This window comes from Puma concolor, chromosome A1, assembly GCF_028749965.1.
Source record: "Puma concolor isolate L17-30 chromosome A1, mPumCon1.1.hap2, whole genome shotgun sequence".
Taxonomy (NCBI): Eukaryota; Metazoa; Chordata; class Mammalia; order Carnivora; family Felidae; genus Puma; species Puma concolor.
In genome coordinates this window covers 150,589,624-150,606,923 of record NC_141667.1, presented here as the reverse complement: position 1 = coordinate 150,606,923, position 17,300 = coordinate 150,589,624, and the positions used below count along the sequence as shown (strand labels likewise).

Here is a 17,300-nt window from a genome sequence, read left to right as displayed (position 1 = left end):
TTGCAGGCCAGAAGGGAGTGGCATGACATATTCAAAGTCCTGAAAGAAAAAAAACAAAAAACAAAAAAACCTACAACCAAGAATACTCTATCTGGCAAAATTATTCAGACTTGGAGGAGATACGAAAAGTTTCCCAAACAAACAAAAGTTAAAAGAGTTTATCACCACTATACTGGCCTTATAAGAAATATTAAAGGGATTTTTTTTTAATTTTTTTTTTCAACGTTTATTTATTTTTGGGACAGAGAGAGACAGAGCATGAACGGGGGAGGGGCAGAGAGAGAGGGAGACACAGAATCAGAAACAGGCTCCAGGCTCCGAGCCATCAGCCCAGAGCCATCAGCCCAGAGCCTAACGCGGGGCTCGAACTCACGGACCGCGAGATCGTGACCTGGCTGAAGTCGGACGCTTAACCGACTGCACCACCCAGGCGCCCCTGGGATTTTTTTTTTTTAAGCAGGAAAGAAAAGGCCAGAATTAGAAGAAAACACGAAAGGAAAAAGAATTCACTAGTAAAAGTAAGCATATAGTAAAAGTAGTAGATCGTTCTCTTATAATGCTAGTATGAAGGTCAAAAGACAGAGTAATAAAATCAATTATATCTCCAAAGATTAGTTAAGAGATACACAGAATAGAAAGATGTATAAAATGTGACATCATGTATATCAAATGTGGAGTGGAGGGGAAACATGTAGTGCTTCTAGAAGCACACACACAGAACATGCGCACACACACACACACACACACGGAACACACACACACACACATACCAGACTCCTCCCTGAACAGGTATTCAGGTGGAAGGTACAGAAGGAGGCCTCTACAGATTGCAAGGCCCTGGGTAGAAACCTTCATATTTGCAAGGCACCAGGCAGCTTTTGCTTTCAAAAGCTCCAAGGGTTAATCTCATAGGGACCCGAACATTGGGATTTACATGTTTCTAATGTGCTCAAACTAACGGATGCCCAAATCCTTTCCATTTCTCTCATGGTAAGATCCCCAAATGGAGATTCTTTAGAAAATATGATGCTTTGAAGGTAATGTGTCTTCTTTCCTCCGAGCTACATGGGAAATGGAGGCCTGATGACCTATTAAGTCTGTGTTTCCTGTTCCTTTTCCAGGTGGTCACTTCTTTCATCGAAACTCCTTGTCTCCTCGGAGTCTGGTGTATGAAAGTGAATTCTCCACAATCGAACCCTCTTTGGACATGTATGATGAGAACAAAACCTGATTTTTCTAAATGGGCTCTGGGGGGTCACCTCTTTTGTGATTTGATTTATGATCACCTTTCTTATTTTGTATTCTTCTGTCAGTGTCCATTGTGGAAGAATGGCAGGGCTTTCCAAGCACAGATTGGGGCTCAGGGTTAAACTGCAAGGTTCCCCCAAGGTGAGGCTTTGAGGACAGTGTTATTGTCCAGGTGACCTTGGAGCACTGAAAACCTGTCCAAAGCTGGGCCAGGAACATGGGTCCCAACAAGCCTGGCTGTTCCTGGAGAAGAGCAGGGGCCCAGGGGTCAATGTTGCATTGCAAACATGTCTCTGAGTAATTACATGCATATTCTGTGTCAGGGTGATGTTGGGGTTTTTAAAATACCTTTTGTGCTCCCCACTTACAGTGCGTACTTAAGCTTGCAGGTGACACTCCTCACTGACGTGGGGCACAAGTTGCTGCTACGTGGCCCACTCTCTATCTTCCTGTCTCTTCTCCTACTTTCTGTTGAGGAGCCTCTTGCCAAAGGTTCCTGAGAGAAAGGCTTGCCTTTCGTCCCTCCTCTGAGACTACCACCCAGCACACCACGGTGGGGCTGCCGGCTGTGCAGGGCGGGCAGTCTTGCTCGTTGCCATTTCCAGCCCCCCTTCTAGAGCATGACACAGGGGGCCGAGTGCTTTTGTGACCACCGAAGCCCTGAAGGCCCTGACCCCGAGGCCTGTGGACTTGTCTGCTTGGCATCTGCTGAGGTGTGAGGAGAGGTGGGCCCCACGAGGACAGCCTGGCAGTCTTCTCTGGATGACCTTGGAGTGATGGCCAATGGGTGTCAAGCCCAGAACAACTCTGAGTGTTTTCTTGAGATCAGACCACCTCCTTGCTGTTAGATACCAGATGAGCACCCCTCTTCAGTCTTACTAGTCTGACCCAGTTGCCTCCTACCAGCCTTGGCATGAAGAAGGCACAGGGGCTTACAGAAAAAGACACGGTGGCCAGCATGGTGGACATCAGGGACACACGTGCTCGCCCCACACGCCTGGGGATGACATCGAGTTAATGTCACAAGAAACATGTACGTGAAGAGTAATCCCAGCACAGAACCACGACAAGCAAATTTGTAAAATTGACGCCTCCTTTTTGCTCAAGGACACACTGCAGATCAGCCTGTTTCTCCTATCAGTAGGAGCCATACAGAGATGTAAATGTGTTCAGGTCCTAGATCCTTCTTATGAGAATGGAAACTTCAGCCTCCATATGCTTACATCTGGCAGCAAACCACTCAGACCTGTGACCCCCCCCCCCAACCCTGTGATTTTTATTAACTCTGTAAAACAGAAATTCAAGGTGGACACTTGCCGTTTTTCCCTGTGCAGCTGGCTTCTCCCATTTAAGTGTCTGTTCTCATCACATGTTGCTAGGATGCCTCAAAACACAGTTGCGCCCCCGAGCAAAACCCCTCAGAGAACCAGGGTGGTGATAGCCATTGGGAATGTCACCTCCCAGTGACCAGTGGCGTTATGTCCATAATCATTTGAGGCTAGAACAGTGCAGGATTTTTAAGGTCTTAGCAGCTTTTTCTTTTTACCTTTAACCAAGGGCTTCTATTTGGTTCTTTTTTTTTCCCCTTTTTATTGTCTTTGTAGTACAAAAAAATTTTTGATAAACAGTTTCAAGAAAGCACTGTTCAGAAAGACGGGTTTGCCCCACTGGCTCTGTGGTGAGGGAATGAGTCTCAAGGAGATTAGAACTCAGTGTTCCAGACACACACCCAAGTTTGTGTTTGCTTTGGCTCATCCAACAGGGAAGATGGCTCAATTCTGACCGTGTTGTCTGTACCATGACCTTGTTTTCCTGCACCAGAACTGAGATCCCAGCAGGGCACTCTCTTCTGATTTGTATGGTCTCACAAAAGCGTAGACATTAAATTTTACTCAAGACATTCCTTTACTGAAAAGGAATGAAGTGACCTGAGAAAAAATTAAAAACTCAGACCCCTAAATATCTACGTATTAAAACATATTTGAATTTCTGGTAAATCTAGGACACGCCTTCACTGTCAAATAACCAAGGAGGCATTTCTTACAGGGGAATTCACTCAGAATAGTGCTCTGGGTCCCAGCTTGACACCTTTTCCCTAAAAATTGAGGCCACTTTTCTGCTCGGCTACAGAACGTCCTGCCTTTGTCAGGAGAGACAGTAACTTCTATGTGGAGGTCATACACTCCGGGAATAGCAATATTTGTCCCAAATAACAGCCTCTTTGCTGGCAGCGGTGCTGGAGACTTCTCTGTGGAGCCACTCCAGGGACCCCAGAGAGCGGGGTAGGGGTCTGGGTGAGACATCCTTCTCAGCACCCCTACCTCTGAGAAGTTCGAGGTTTAGAAGCAGTTTATTGGCCATACAGGCCTGGTTGGGGTTATGGAGAGACCAGACCCTCTTCCCCAGCATATGAGGATCTCAGTTGTTCCAAGTCTTACAGCCACAGTGGTTATTAGCCAGGAAGTGTAGATAGCTTCTGAACGTTTTTTTTGTGGGGCAGGGAAGGTTACTATTTGAAGAACAGAAGGGACAGAGGAACAAGTCGCTTACACCGCAAACCCTCTGTCCCTCCTGCGGACTGCTCTGAGCTGGGCCTGGCTCCCACCTCTTCCTCCCAGCATGGCCTCCACCCCGTCCCCAGGCCGTGCCCGGTGCAGACCTCTCAGCATGCACCGCAGGATACTTGTGGAGTGGGGTCTGGGGTAGCCATAACCATCACCTGATCAGCCAGGAATTGGGTCGTTACAGTTAAAATGCAAACACTTAGGATTTGGTTGTGTTTCACTTCCGGAGTGAGCAACTGCCCATAGCCCTCTTTTGCTGATCCGTCAGGGAGAGGGAAGAGGCCACTGGCCAGGAAACAACAGAAGGGCCAGGCATGGCATCACCCAGTGGTGGGTGGGTAGTGTGTCTGTCCAGGGCTCCCGGCCTCTGCCCCCTCAGGGGAAGACCAGCTCTACTCCTGGGTGGTTAAAGACACCTCACCAAGTCTGGTGAGGCCGGCTTTTGAAGGAAGGCTCCATTCCCCAGCCCCTCCTCAGGCCTGACTCAGAGGAACTGCCAAGGGGTGCGCTTCCCTGAACACCCATTTGGACTGTACTGCCAGCTGCCCTGCTGCACCCAGCAGCCCAGCTTCCAAAACACGCAGTTGCTAAGGGTTTAAACAAAATAAGGTTACTGAATTTGACTGACCTGAAATTTCCTATGGGCTTTGTAAACTCTTCTCGTATTCTTATTACCCCTCACACCCCATTCTTTCCATGATCTCCCATTAAATGAAACTGGTTCCCAAAATGCTGTCTCCCCATTAACCTTTATCACTTAGGCTGTGGTTCTGCTATAGGCAAACAAGGAGGTGGTGTTAATGTCAGGTCGACCTGACAAGCGGTTGCTGTTCCTAAATGTCATGGAACAAAAACACTGGTTTCCAGGAAGTAGAATTTATAAGGAAAAGAGTAGGATTACGAGGCTAATTTCCTCAACAGACCTTTATTCAGTTCTATTTGCTACACTCAGAGTTGAGGGGGCTCCAGGGATCATGAAGACTTAGGCTGTTCTAGAACACTGGCCAACTGCGCTGTGAGGCGAAATACGATGACGGTGAGTCATGGAGAGGGGGGTTTCCCCGGGGTGCAGAAGGAGGGGCACCAGGCAGCCATGAGAAGGCAGGATGGGAATGCACACTGCCCCGCCCCATGAAGACGAGGGATGAGGAGCAGGAGACTGGCAAAGGCATGGGTCTCACTCCCGGGGCTGTGGGGAGGGCCCACATCTCTGGGAAAGAGCGAGAGTGGGGAGGGTATGGACCAGAGAGGCACTGCAATGTCCAGGTGCTGAGGCCTGCCCCAGGGCCGAGGGCTTCACTGTTAGGCCCGAGCCCGGGGTCCCACCAGCCTGAAGAGGAAGTCCAGGTGACCAGTCTTGGTGACCCAGTAGGTGTTGGTGGGACCCAGGGAGAGCCCCTGTGGGGACACTTTCCACCTCCCTCTAGTGGGAGGCCTGGAGGTGTAGCTCTGGATCTCAGGCAGCCTGAGGTAAGGAAAGGGCGGTCAGAATTCCTGGGAAGCTGTGTTTGAAAGGAATAGGTCACCTAGACCTACCAAAGTAGCCCCCATGTAATCCCTGCCCCTCAGATGCCCCAAACCTTCTCCCTCCTCTCCCCTTCTCCTTCTTTCTCCCCCTCCCTCCCTCCCTACACCCTACACCCCTACACATACACACAGGTGTGTACACAAGACACATGCACTCACACACATATACACTCACAACAGTTAGACTCCCCAGAGAGGCTGTCCAGCCAGGCCTGGTGTTCCCTTCATTCAGATGATGGTGGGAGCCAGTGTGGGGCTGAAATTGCCCAGTGACATGAGAGCCAGGCTTGGGAAAAAGCCCTGGGGACACCAACATTTAAGGGATGAGCAGAAGGAGCAGGTGTCGGCAACCAATTTAGTTTAAACCAGTGGGTGGGACTTCCCTCTTCAAGAAAGGAGGTGATGGCTTGAGGGGCAGAGGAGTTGGCCCTCACTCACTCCCAGAGACAGAGTTTGGACTGATTGACCTGAGCACTACTCCCAACACCCGAGGAAAGGATCATTATCACAGGGCAACTGTTAGGACACCCACAGCTTGAAAGAAGTGTCTTCCCTGCTAAGGGCACTTGTCACAAGGGAGGTGCGTCTGCTTGTGCCTTGTGGCCTCGTTGGTAAATCATTCCAAAACCTAGTGGGAAAAGGAGAAAATGAGCGCATATGTTCACATGACATCCATGGATGTTTCACAAGACTGGGAAACTTACACATTTTAAGTCTCATAACATCAGAGGAAATCCAGAAAGAAGGATACAGAGGTAAGGTGTCTGTGTTGGCTGCATGGAACTGTGCTTTGCTTACCATCCTGCGAAACAGCAGCAAGAGCCAAGTGTGGCAGAAGGGCGAAAGGTCTCCCTTCCCCTCCATGTCCTACTCCGAGACGAGACGGAGACCCTAACTAGCTGGCGTCTTCCCCACCCCCTCTCTAGGGCTCCACCGGGGTGCTGGTGGAGTCAGAAAGGTTGCCTTCTTTCTTAGGCATATCCTGAAAGATCCCCACTGACTGAGCCTTGACAAGCAGGGCCCAGCTGGCACCCTAGTAGGCAGGGGGTGATATCAGTCCCCTGTGATCTCGAGAGCTGCATCCCACCAGCCAGCCTCCAGTGACTGTGGAGGGGAAGGGGTGCCGGCAGCCTCAGCTACTTAGAAGAATGACATGTCTGCACCCAAGACTTGGCTCTCAACTGTCTCACGGTCTAACAAGGCCCCATGGGGGCCCCCAGCCCACAACCCAGGACTTACCTGGAATTTTCCGTCTGGCAGTTCACTCTAGCTCAAGCCTTTTTTTTTTTTTTTTTTTTTTTTTTTTTTCTTCCCTGTTTTCTTCACTCTGACTTGGGGGAGAAGGAAGATACTTTGTGACAAAAAAAAAAAGAAAACAAATTTTCAAAATTTTGAATTTCATGCAAACTTGAGTATTAAACTTTCAGAAGGATTCAGTGCTGCTGGAATCCCTCAGACCTTCTTCCTGGGCTTTCCTAGTTCCTCCCATTGAATCTTCTACATGCATATACCACAAAAGACCAAGGTTCGAGGTGGCACCAACTGGCCTGGCATCCTGAAAGGAAAGAGTTTCTCTGAAACGGCAGGCCCAAGGAGCGTTGCCAGGGGCCCAGAGACAGCTGCCAGAGCCCCGGTGCTCAAGCCAAGGGTGGTGTTGAGAATCAGCGGAAGCGCCTTTATAAACCACACACACATTCTCCTTTGGTGGAAAAGCCAAGAGCTGGAGGAAGTCATTGGCACCCTTTTCTTTGCCGCAGTGGATCTTGAATCTCCTGGGACACAACCTTGAGGATCCCCGGCCCAGTCGAATGCTGGTCTGAAACGGCTCATTTCCCACCAGTCCACTGTCATCCACTTGGGTGGGCACATGTGTAGGGAAGACGCATGTCGGTTGGTCATCTGGCAACCCTGGCTGGCCTTCATCAGCTCCTTACCCCCTCCACAATCACCCTCTCTCCAGCTCTCTTTAGGACTCCCAGCAACTGTCAAAAGCCCCAGATGATCGTTCTGAGCTATATTTTTACAAATTTAACCCAGCACAAAGTGGATCCTAATTTGTTTTCAGAATTACCCTTCATCCACAATTAAGTCCAAGTGTATTTACACTGTGTGATATTAAAGGACTATTCTAGTGACTGGTAGGTACTGAGCTGAGATGGCTATAAAGACAAAAGGTGGGGTGGGGGGTAAGTAGACTCTAATATCCAGGCCATTTCTTTCCCTTCACTCAAGTAAGCTGTTGCTAAGCAGGTTACCTGCCTGCTGACTGTATGCTGTGTGGACAAAGTCAACTAGCTGTGGCTAGTGTCTGCGTCCCCAGCACCTTTACTGGGTACCCAGCCTGAAATGACACATGCCTTCGTAGAGAGAGCACTGTGTCCTACATCCCCCTGGCTTGCTGAGCCAACTGGAGTAGGGGCGCCCTTGGCTGGTGCTTGGGGCCAGAATCTAAAGCCAAGTCTAAAGCTGAGAACGAGAAGCAGGGTCCACTCCCAAGTGGCTGTGGCTCTGCCTAAGGAAACCTGACCGGTGTGATCACAGAAGCAAAAGACTCCAAGCTATGAAATGCTATTTGGGGTATGGGGAACAGCGTCACCTACTAGAATAGTCTTCTTCCTGTACAAGAGAAGGAGTTGGTCCAAACTGAAGGCTACATATGTCACAATTGTTTTTGACCCTCAGTAGCTTTTGTACTCATATAAAATATTAAAGTTACCCCTTTCATATTTGGGTCATTCACAGAGCTCTCTTATTCTGGGTTCCTGCTAACTATGCACAACATCTCAGAGGATGGCATACAAAACTATTTTTCTAACTGTAGCACAGGTAATTTGGGGTGGGGGAGGCTTGGGATATACCTAAATGTGGCAAATGACTTATCTTCCACCTTGAGGGATGAAAGGGAAACTATGCACTTGAATTTTAACTCACCAATGGATAGCTTGTGCCAGAAAAAACATACATCAAATAGCCCAAAAGCAAAATTGATCATTTGCTTCATTTGGGGGCTCACTGTAGGGGGAGTTACTTTGTCTAGAACACAGATTACCTGCGAGTAAAATGTGAGCTGATTATTGGCAATCAGATCTTATAAGCCCTTTGAAATGTCCTGGGCAGCACAATGGCCTAGGTCCATATGGTTAATGTAAGTATAATTAAGTAGTGAAATGGTATGGTATATACCTATATGCTGATAGTGTATACCTGTATGTGTGGGATTTGCTAATATAACCATTTCAATAAAAACCTACTGAAAAAGCTGCTTTGTCCACATTGAGTGCTGTTGGTGGTAACCTGCATCAGTGAGGGACTCTTGGGTGAAGTGGCAGAAACCCCAGACAAAACTGGCTTAAGCAAAAGGGGAATTTAGCAGAGCTAACGTGCCAGGGGGAACCTTGTGCATGGTCTGACCCTCATACATGGACACCAGTTCTCATTTGCTACCCTGCTTCCTGCAGGGAGACTCCAGGCTCAGGCTCAGGGTGGTGGTAGCCCCATCAGCACCAGAGCTGGCCCACTTCCCCAGGAGGTAATCCAGAGAAAAATGGGACCTCTTTGAGGCTGACTGGCTTGGTTGGAGGCCCATGGCCATCACTGATCCAGGTGGTGTGTTACAGATAGTATGTGCCAACAGCCGAGGCCATCATGGGCTCCACTTCTGCAGCCCCGGAGTGCACGTGGCCTCACCTGAAAGGCAGGAGCTAAGAGTTCTAAGGTGTGGTTTCCTCAGCAAAATCACAATGCTGCACGGGAAGAAGTGGATGTTGGGGCAGAAGCCTGGGTGCCTGGGCAGCTCAGTCGGTTAAACATCTGACTCTTGATTTCGGCTCAGGTCATGAGCTCACGGTGAGACGGAGCCCCACATCAGGCTCCAGGCCAACAGCACAGAGCCTGCTAAGGATTCTCTCTCTCCATCTCTCTCTGCCCCTCCCCTGAGCGTGCTCTCTCTCTCTCTCTCTCTCTCTCTCTCTGTCTAGAATAAGTGGATAAGCTTTAAAAAAAATTAATTAAAATGGGCAAAGGATATAAATAGACATTTCTCCAACAAAGATGCTCAAATGACCATCAAGCACATGAAAAAATGCTCAACATTGTAAGTCGTTGGGGAAACACAGATCCAAACCACATGATATACTACTTCATACCCACTAGGGTGGCTCTCATAAACAAGACAGACAGTAACGGGTGCCTGGGTGGCTCAGTCGGCTAAGCATCCAACTTCAGCTTAGGTCATGATCTCACACTCTGTGAGTTCGAGCCCTGCATCAGGCTCTGTGCTGGCAGCTCGGAGCCTGGAGCCTGCTTCGGATTCTGTGTCTCCCTCTCTCTCTGCCCCTCACCCGCTCACACACTGTCTCTCTTCCAGAAATAAACATTAAAAAAATTTGTTTAATAAAAAAAAAAAGACAATAACAAATGTTGACCAGATATGGAGAAATTGCAACCTCCACACATCACTGGTGGGAATGTGAGGTGGTACGGCTGTTTTGGAGAACAGTGTGGTGGTTCCTCAAAAGGTTCAACATAGGTTTACCATAGGACCCAACAATTCCACTTCTAGAAACATGTCCAAGAGAACTGAAAACATGTTCACCCAAAAGCTCGTACACAGATGTTCACAGCAGCATTATTCATAACAGCCTAAAAGGGGAAACAACCCAAATATCCAACTGAGGAGTGGATAAGGAAAATGGGGCATATTAAAACAATGGGATATTACCCATAAAAAGGAATGAAGTACTGATACATGCTACAACGTGAACCTTGAACACATGACAGTAAGTGAAAGAAGCAAGACACAAAGGCCACATAGTGTATGAGTTCATTTATATGAAATATCCACAATGGGCAAACCCAGAGGGACAGAAATAGATTAGTGGTCGCCAGGGGTGGAGGGGGTTGGGGAATGGAGAGTGATACGTAAGAAGTTTCTAATACGTAAGAAGTTTCTTTCTGGAGTGATAGAGTTAGTGGTAATGATTGCACAAGTTTGTGAATGTACTAACACCAAACTGTGCACTTTAAAAGGGTGACTTTTGGGGCACCTGGGTGGCTCAATTAAGGGTCGGACTTCGGCTCAGGTCATGATCTTACGGTTCATGAGACCCTGCATCGGGATCTGTGCTGACAGCTCAGAGCCTGGAGCCTGCTTCAGATTCTTCGTCTCCCTCTCTCTCTGCTCCTCACCTGCTCATACTCTGTCTCTGTCTCTCAAAAATAAACATTTTTTTAAAAAAAGAAAGAAATGCAAACACTCTGAGGTGGGGCCCACCAATCTGTGTTTTAACAAGCCTTGCAGGTGATTCTGATGTATGCTCAAGCTTGAGAACCACTGGCATGAAGGAACAAAATAACCCTTTACCTCCTCCTAAGGTGTTAACAAGTACTCCAAATTCCTGAGGGTAGATTACTCCCCAGAGAGCACATTATCAGTTCAAGCTTACAAGGTCTTAAAGAAAAATGGCCTCTGCACCTTGATAAGGTCTCAAGCAATACTTCAGAAGACTTTTGATCACTCTGGCTGTCAACCATAAAACTGCCTATTTTACTTCCTTCTATCATATTAGATTTCTGAATGCTGGTGACAGAAACCCAATTGGCAACCAGCTAAAGCCTCCCGAGATTATCCCAAAGTGCCCCGATGGGTTTGCCCGCCTGCCGGTTCCTGGGTGGGCTCAGGCCAGCAGCATGATCCTGCAACCAAACTGGACCTGGACCTTCTGGATTGCCCCAGACATAATTAACAGCTCCCTCTTTCACTCAAAAGGGTCAGTGTTTGTGAGGGGGTGGACCCTTACAGGCCAGCACTGGGAAAGCAGGGGGTCCACATCCTCTACCCATGCTTATGCAGAAACCCCTAATGTCCCAGGGCCAGCCCCGTCCTGACCCTTGGACCACCAAGCCCCAGGGTCCCTCTCTCTCATGTGTGGGGACTGCACGTATTCTATGTACCCTGCCAGCTTCGAGGCTCCCTGACAACCCGTCCTCAGCTCCTGGAGGTTTTCCTAGTCTTAGGTCCCAGCGTCCGAATTCTGAAAATGGTGGCAATCGTCTAACCCCTTCCAGAAGCCCTTTGCAAAGTTAATATGCCTTGGGGTGCACAGCACAATTAGCCGGACGTGTATTTGCAAATGCTATTTCTTTACATTTCCCCCACAAACCCTGGACAGGTTTTCACAGAACGCCAGGGCCCCGGCTCTCTGCGCGACCAGTTCCTTTGGCCTGTGCACTCGGCCATTCTGGCCAGAAGTCCATGGCCCCGGGGCTGGGCCGTCGCTCCTTAGATGAGACTACAGTGCCGGGACTTGGGCGAGAGGGAGGCGGACCCGGCCGGGTCAGGCCGGCCTGCGGCGGGAGGCCGGGGGCAGTGGGGCGGGGCGGGGCCCGGGGAGACGCGCGCGCCCCGCGGGCCCCGAGCCGGCGTTTGTTGGTCCGCGCGCCCGCCAGGGGGCGCCGCCCGGTCAGCCCGCCCGCCCCGCCCCGCCCCGCCTGCTCGGCTCCGGCGCGGCGGAGACGGCGGCGGCGCTTCCGCCTGGCCGGCCTCGGCCCGGTGCGAGCTGTCCCACGATGTGGTTGGGCCCGGAGGAGGTGCTGGTGGCCAACGCGCTTTGGGTGACGGAGCGGGCCAACCCCTTCTTCGTGCTGCAGCGGCGCCGCGGCCACGGCAAGGGCGGCGGCCTCACGGGTGAGAGGCGCGCGGCGGCCGGGCCTATGGACGCGGCCGCGGGCCGGGCGGGGAGGGCGCGCCGGCGGCGGGGGCCGGGCCGGGGCGGGGGCGCGAGGGGAGGGCGGGGGGTCGGGGAGGCGAAGAGGGTGTCCGGGGCGGGAGGTGTGGACGGGGCCCGGCGGCGGGGGGCGCGCGGTGAGGACGGGCCTAGGACGGGGGAAAGGCAAAGGGGCTGGCGTTGGGAGGCTGGTCGGCGACTTCAGCCAACCCCGGGAGGTCAGGCGAAGGCTGGCAGCGGCCTCTGGCCGATCGCGGTGCCCGTGAGCTTCCCGAGGCTTAGCCCAAGCGTGTGCAGCCTCCTGGAGTGAGATTTCACAGCTGAAAGTCAGCGACATCTCCTGGTCCTCTGCGTCTGCCTCAGTTTCCCCCAGGACGTCAGAGGCGCCAAGTGACACAAGCACACGTTTTCTTTTGCGTCTTCCGCCCAGATTTGCCCTTTTAGCGAGATCAGAGGCCCCCCCGAGCTGCTGCTGGCCTCAGCCCCCATCCCTCCAGCTTTTTGTCCACCTTTCTTGCTTGGTGGTGCCCTGGAGCCGCAGACGGAGGCTTTGCCTAATTACCAGTGTAGGCTGTTCTGGCGAGCCAGCCAAGGTGCCCCTTTGTCCATCTGGGCAGCACCGCTAATGGTGGGCAGGCACCTCCAGGAGTTGTGTGGCACGTGGGATCCAGAGAAAGTGCCCTGGGCCTTCCCTCTCTCTGCAGGTTGTCCGAGGTCCCTCATGCTCCAAGCCTGTGTGGGCACTACCAGTGCAGAGCTGGGGCAGGCTCAGTGTCTATGCTTCCAGGTGGCCCTTTGTTGCCATACCAGACTGCAGGCCCAGTGTTGCCAGATCTTACGGTTATCAACAGAAATTTCTGTGAAACATTGTGATTTAAACATTAGCAGCAAATAGTTGTGCGAGATGCAGCTAGGAGTTTCCCACAGACCTTCTCTGCCACTTTTCCTGGCCATACCTCCTAATGTGGAAGAGACTGTACCGTTCTTTTTTTTTTTTTTTTCTTAATGTTTACTTATTTTGAGAGAGAGAGTGCCCACACACATGCTCGAGCATGGAAAGGGCAGAGAGAGAGGTAAACAGAGGATTGGAAGCAGGCTCCATTATGACAGAGCCTGATGCGGGGCTCAAACTCACGAACTGTGACATCATGACCTGAGCCGAAGTCAGACCCTTAACTAACTGAGCCACCCCAGGCTCCCCGGACTGCGCCTTCCTAAGAAAACTGTGTTCCCTTCAGTGCCTAAGCTGCCTCCCAGCAGCCTCAAGAATCACAGGAGCCAGTGCTGGACCTGTGTCCTAGACTAGGATGTTCAGTGGATGTTAGCAGCTCCTCTGGAGAGTCTGAACAGTGGTCAACCTCAAAAGCCCATTTAGGAAAGCCAGACATGGTGCTCAGTACCTTGTGTAGCACCAGTGTGCTTCCAGCACTCGTTCTGTGCTCTGTGCATCTAAAGATCATCTCAGAGGGTGGGTGGGACCCTCTGTGCTCCACCTTCCTGGGCACAGAAGGTGCTTTCCACTTCACTCCTGTCTCTGTGCCCCCCCCCCCCCAGAGTGTGTCCACTCCCCAACCAGGAACCACTCCTTCAGCTCCCTTTCCAGCTAGGTGTGATGAGTCCTGCCGTGGCCTCTGCCATGGCCTTCCTTGTGCCATCATAGACATCCTGGCTTCCTGAACCCTGTATCTCCAAGGGAGGAACAGTTAGTGATGTGGTTTTGTTCAGGTTGGCCTTTAAAAACAGATGCCAGCCCTGGGGCGCCTGGGTGGCTCAGTCAGGTAAGCATCCGACTAGGGTCATGATCTCATGGTTTGTGGGTTCAAGCCCCACGTCTGGCTCTCTGCTGTCAGTGCAGAGCCCGCTTCAGATCCTCTGTCCCTCTCTCTCTCTCTGCCCCTCCCCTGCTCACTCTCTCCCTCTCAAAAATAAATAAACATTAAAAAAAAAAAAAAAACAAAAAAAACATGCTAGCCTGGATTCCTCATTGAAGAGTCTGAGTGTGACGAGATGTTCTGCCCATGAAAAAGCTTTCAGGTCTTGAAACAAGGATATGCCAACAGTATAAGGATTAAAATAAAATCTCCAAGACCCAAAGAGAAACCCCAGCAGAAACCATGGGGAAAAAAAAAGTTTATTCCAAATCCTGATGAAGTTTTAATATGCCAATTTAACTGCAATTTAGAGAGGTGGTTTAGAACATTTCAATAAAACAAGCGAGAGATTCCAGACTCCTAAATTGGATGTGGGTGATGAGTATCTTCTTTTGTAATCAGTAATTTTGTTAAGATTTAGGAGGGAAAAAAAATAGTTAAAAATGGAATATGACCCAAAAGTGTTAAAGTCGAGTTAATAAAATCATTCTGACATCAACAGGAAAATGGTAACAGAATATTTCCAGATCATACCAAAAACAGCACTTCATGAAAATGAAAAAATAAATTCCAAATAGGAACAGTGAACAGATTTTCAGATAGCTTAATAATTCAATTTAACAAAGAGAAGTGAATCAAACACGGGTCAAAGGCATTTCTTCTAATTTGTCAGGGAAACAGCAACATTGATAAAGGATATATGTGATGAAAAGGGAAATTTGAAATGTCCTTAAATGCTTCAGTTCAGAGATGGAAACAACTAGATCAGTGTTTTCCCAAATTGGACAGTTCTAAAAATTGCCATGTCTTCTTCAGTCATGACTTCTGAAGCCACAAGGAACCTCCTTAAACTTTCCAGAATAAAAATGTGTGATTACTTGGCGGAGGAAAGACTACATTATCTTCCTGTTGTTGATAATGGAAAGTGATATTACAAAGTCATTGTCTTATATTTGAAAAAGCCATCAGAGTACATGGCCAAAAATGTCAGGGCAAAAACAAAAATGTATCTTAATGAGATGTGTCTGGCAGTTAATAAAACACATTGTACTTTTTGTCTGGATTTTGTGATATCCATGGTATTGTTTTTGTTTTTAATTTGAGACTTGTCCTTTCTCGTTCTAAAGAAATGCTTGTTTTCAAACCTAATTTTGTATTTTTCCTAAAGAGGGCCCCCCAGAATTGTTTAAGCTTATAAAAAGGGCCCCTTAAATCCTGAGTCTGCCCCTGCCTGCAAGCATTTGTGAGTCAGGAGAATAAGCAGAAGCTTCCAGGAAGAAGTGGGAGGGGAGTTTTTGATAGGGATCAGATACAGCTGAAGGCCTTTGAGGAAAAAGAAGTTATTTGGTGGACGAGGGTGATGCCAGACCTGTCATCGCCTCATGGCATTGAGGGCAGTGCTACTGTTCTGGCTGCCTCCGGGCTCGGCTGCCGGTGTGGCTCTCCCTCACCCTCACTCTCTGCCCTGCTCCCAGGTCTTCTTGTGGGCACCCTGGACGTGGTGTTGGACTCCAGTGCCCGCGTGGCCCCTTATCGAATCCTGCACCAGACCCAGGACTCCCAGGTCTACTGGACAGTGGCATGTGGTAGGTGCCTTGAATCACAAGGGATGCTGGACAGGGCCTGCCCTAGATAAGCAAGGTGGGCCCCCCAGCAGGGAGGGGACCCAGCCTGCATTCCTGGACTGGATATTGCCTCCAGAGAACCTGGTGCTACCCTTCGTTCAGACCACACAGCCCAGGCCTGCGTCCAGCTTAGGAAGGCAGCTCAGAGGTTCACAGGTGCCCTGTAGTGCTTTGAGATTGTGGACATTGGTGGGAACGTGCATGTGCGGAGCAGTGAAAAATTGAAGTTACCCAACACACAGGTTGCCTGCTGAGGGGGAACAAGAACAAGCCATCTTTCTTTTTTTTAAATTTTTTTTAACGTGTATTCATTTTTGAGAGAGAAAGACAGAGCATGAGTGGGGAAGGGGCAGAGAGGGGGAGACACAGAATCTGAAGCAGGCTCCAGGCTCTGAGCTGTCAGCACAGAGCCCGACTCGGGGCTCGAACTCATCAACTGCGAGATCATGACCTGAGCTGAAGTCGGACACCCAACCGACTGAGTCACCCGGGCACCCCCATCTTTCTATCTTCTTGTGTCAGCTGTCAAACTGTAAACGAATATCCTTTCTGTAGTCTAAGCACCATACTTTGGGCTTTTTTGTGTTGTTTGTTGGTGACTTTGTTTCAAATGGCCGCCTGGGACACCTGGGTGGCTCTTTGGTTGAGCATCAATTCTTGCTTCCTGCTCCGATCATGATCTCACAGTTCCTGGGATCAAGCCCTGCTTGGGATTCTCTCTTTCTCCCTCTCTCACTGCCCCTCCCCTGCATGGGTGTGCTCTCTCGCTCAAAATAAATAAACTTTAAAAGTAAATAAATTGGGGTGCCTGGGTGGCTCAGTCAGTGAAGTGTCCAACTTCAGCTCAAGTCATAATCTCAGTTTGTGGGTTCGAGCCCCGCATTGGGCTCTGTGCTGACAGCTCGGAGCCTGGAGCCTGCTTCAGAGTTTGTGTCTCCTTTTCTCTCCCTGCTCGTGCTCTGTCTCTCTCTCTCTGTCTCTCTCTCAAAAATTAATAAACATAAAAAATTGTTTGAATAAATAAAATACAAATAAATAAAGTGGACCCAAATGTAATGCCAAGGTGCTGGCTGGGTTCCTAAGCACAAAAAGTGTGACGTGCCTCATAGAGAAAGTAGGTGTGTTAGAGAAGCTTCATTCAGGCATGTGTTACAGACAGAGCTGCTAGCCATGAGTTCCACGTTAGGGAATTAATATATATTAAGTAGGGTGCCTTTAATCAGAGAGCCACATAAAACAAAGTCATGTATTGATTGGTTGATGAAAATGTTGTGACCACAGGTTTACAGGAGCTTAGCCTTCCCTGTAGCTCCCCTGGGGTCAGTATTGTTCATGAGACTTTACAGAAGTAGCTGCCGTGAATAATGGGACGGGCAGTAGTCATCCACCTGGGAGGAGACACGCTCAGCCCTCCCGAGAGTCTGGGAGGAGGTCCTCTTTCAGTGGGTACCAACCCAGCTGAGGTCACTGGGATACATTAACGGTCACAGCCAGCACTCAGACAGCACATGCAGCAGGCCAGGCACTTATGTGAACCTCCCGAAAACTCGAGAAGGTGAAACTGTTTTTTGTGAGTTTTTTTTTTCCTTTATTTTGAAGATGAGGAAACTGTGGCACAGCGAGGGTTAGGAGGCCTGAGAAAGGATAAGAGCGTTCACAGCTGAGACCCCTTCTTCCAAAGTCATCTTCCTCCCTGGCACCTGAACAGAGGTGCCCTTTCCCCTGTGTAGGAATCAACAA

The 17,300-nt window shown here is 49.7% G+C and overlaps 2 protein-coding genes across 3 annotated transcripts in view; both read left to right on the top strand.

The window, feature by feature from the left end:
• The window catches only part of RNF130 (ring finger protein 130), a 137,520-nt gene extending 128,921 nt beyond the window's left edge, over positions 1 to 8,599 (top strand). Inside the window, exon 8 of the mRNA XM_086706484.1 lies at positions 1,122 to 8,599. Within this exon, the coding sequence (XP_086562610.1) occupies positions 1,122 to 1,231 (110 nt within the window). The 3' untranslated portion in view covers positions 1,232 to 8,599. The remainder of the gene's footprint in view (positions 1 to 1,121) is intronic.
• Positions 8,600 to 11,827: 3,228 nt separating this feature from the next.
• Positions 11,828 to 17,300, top strand: part of TBC1D9B (TBC1 domain family member 9B) — a 46,176-nt gene continuing 40,703 nt past the window's right edge. For both annotated transcript variants that reach the window (XM_086706387.1, XM_086706377.1), the window contains exons 1-2: positions 11,828 to 12,024; positions 15,411 to 15,521. In XM_086706387.1, coding sequence (XP_086562513.1) covers positions 11,907 to 12,024; positions 15,411 to 15,521 — 229 coding nt within the window. In that variant the 5' untranslated portion in view covers positions 11,828 to 11,906. The remainder of the gene's footprint in view (positions 12,025 to 15,410; positions 15,522 to 17,300) is intronic.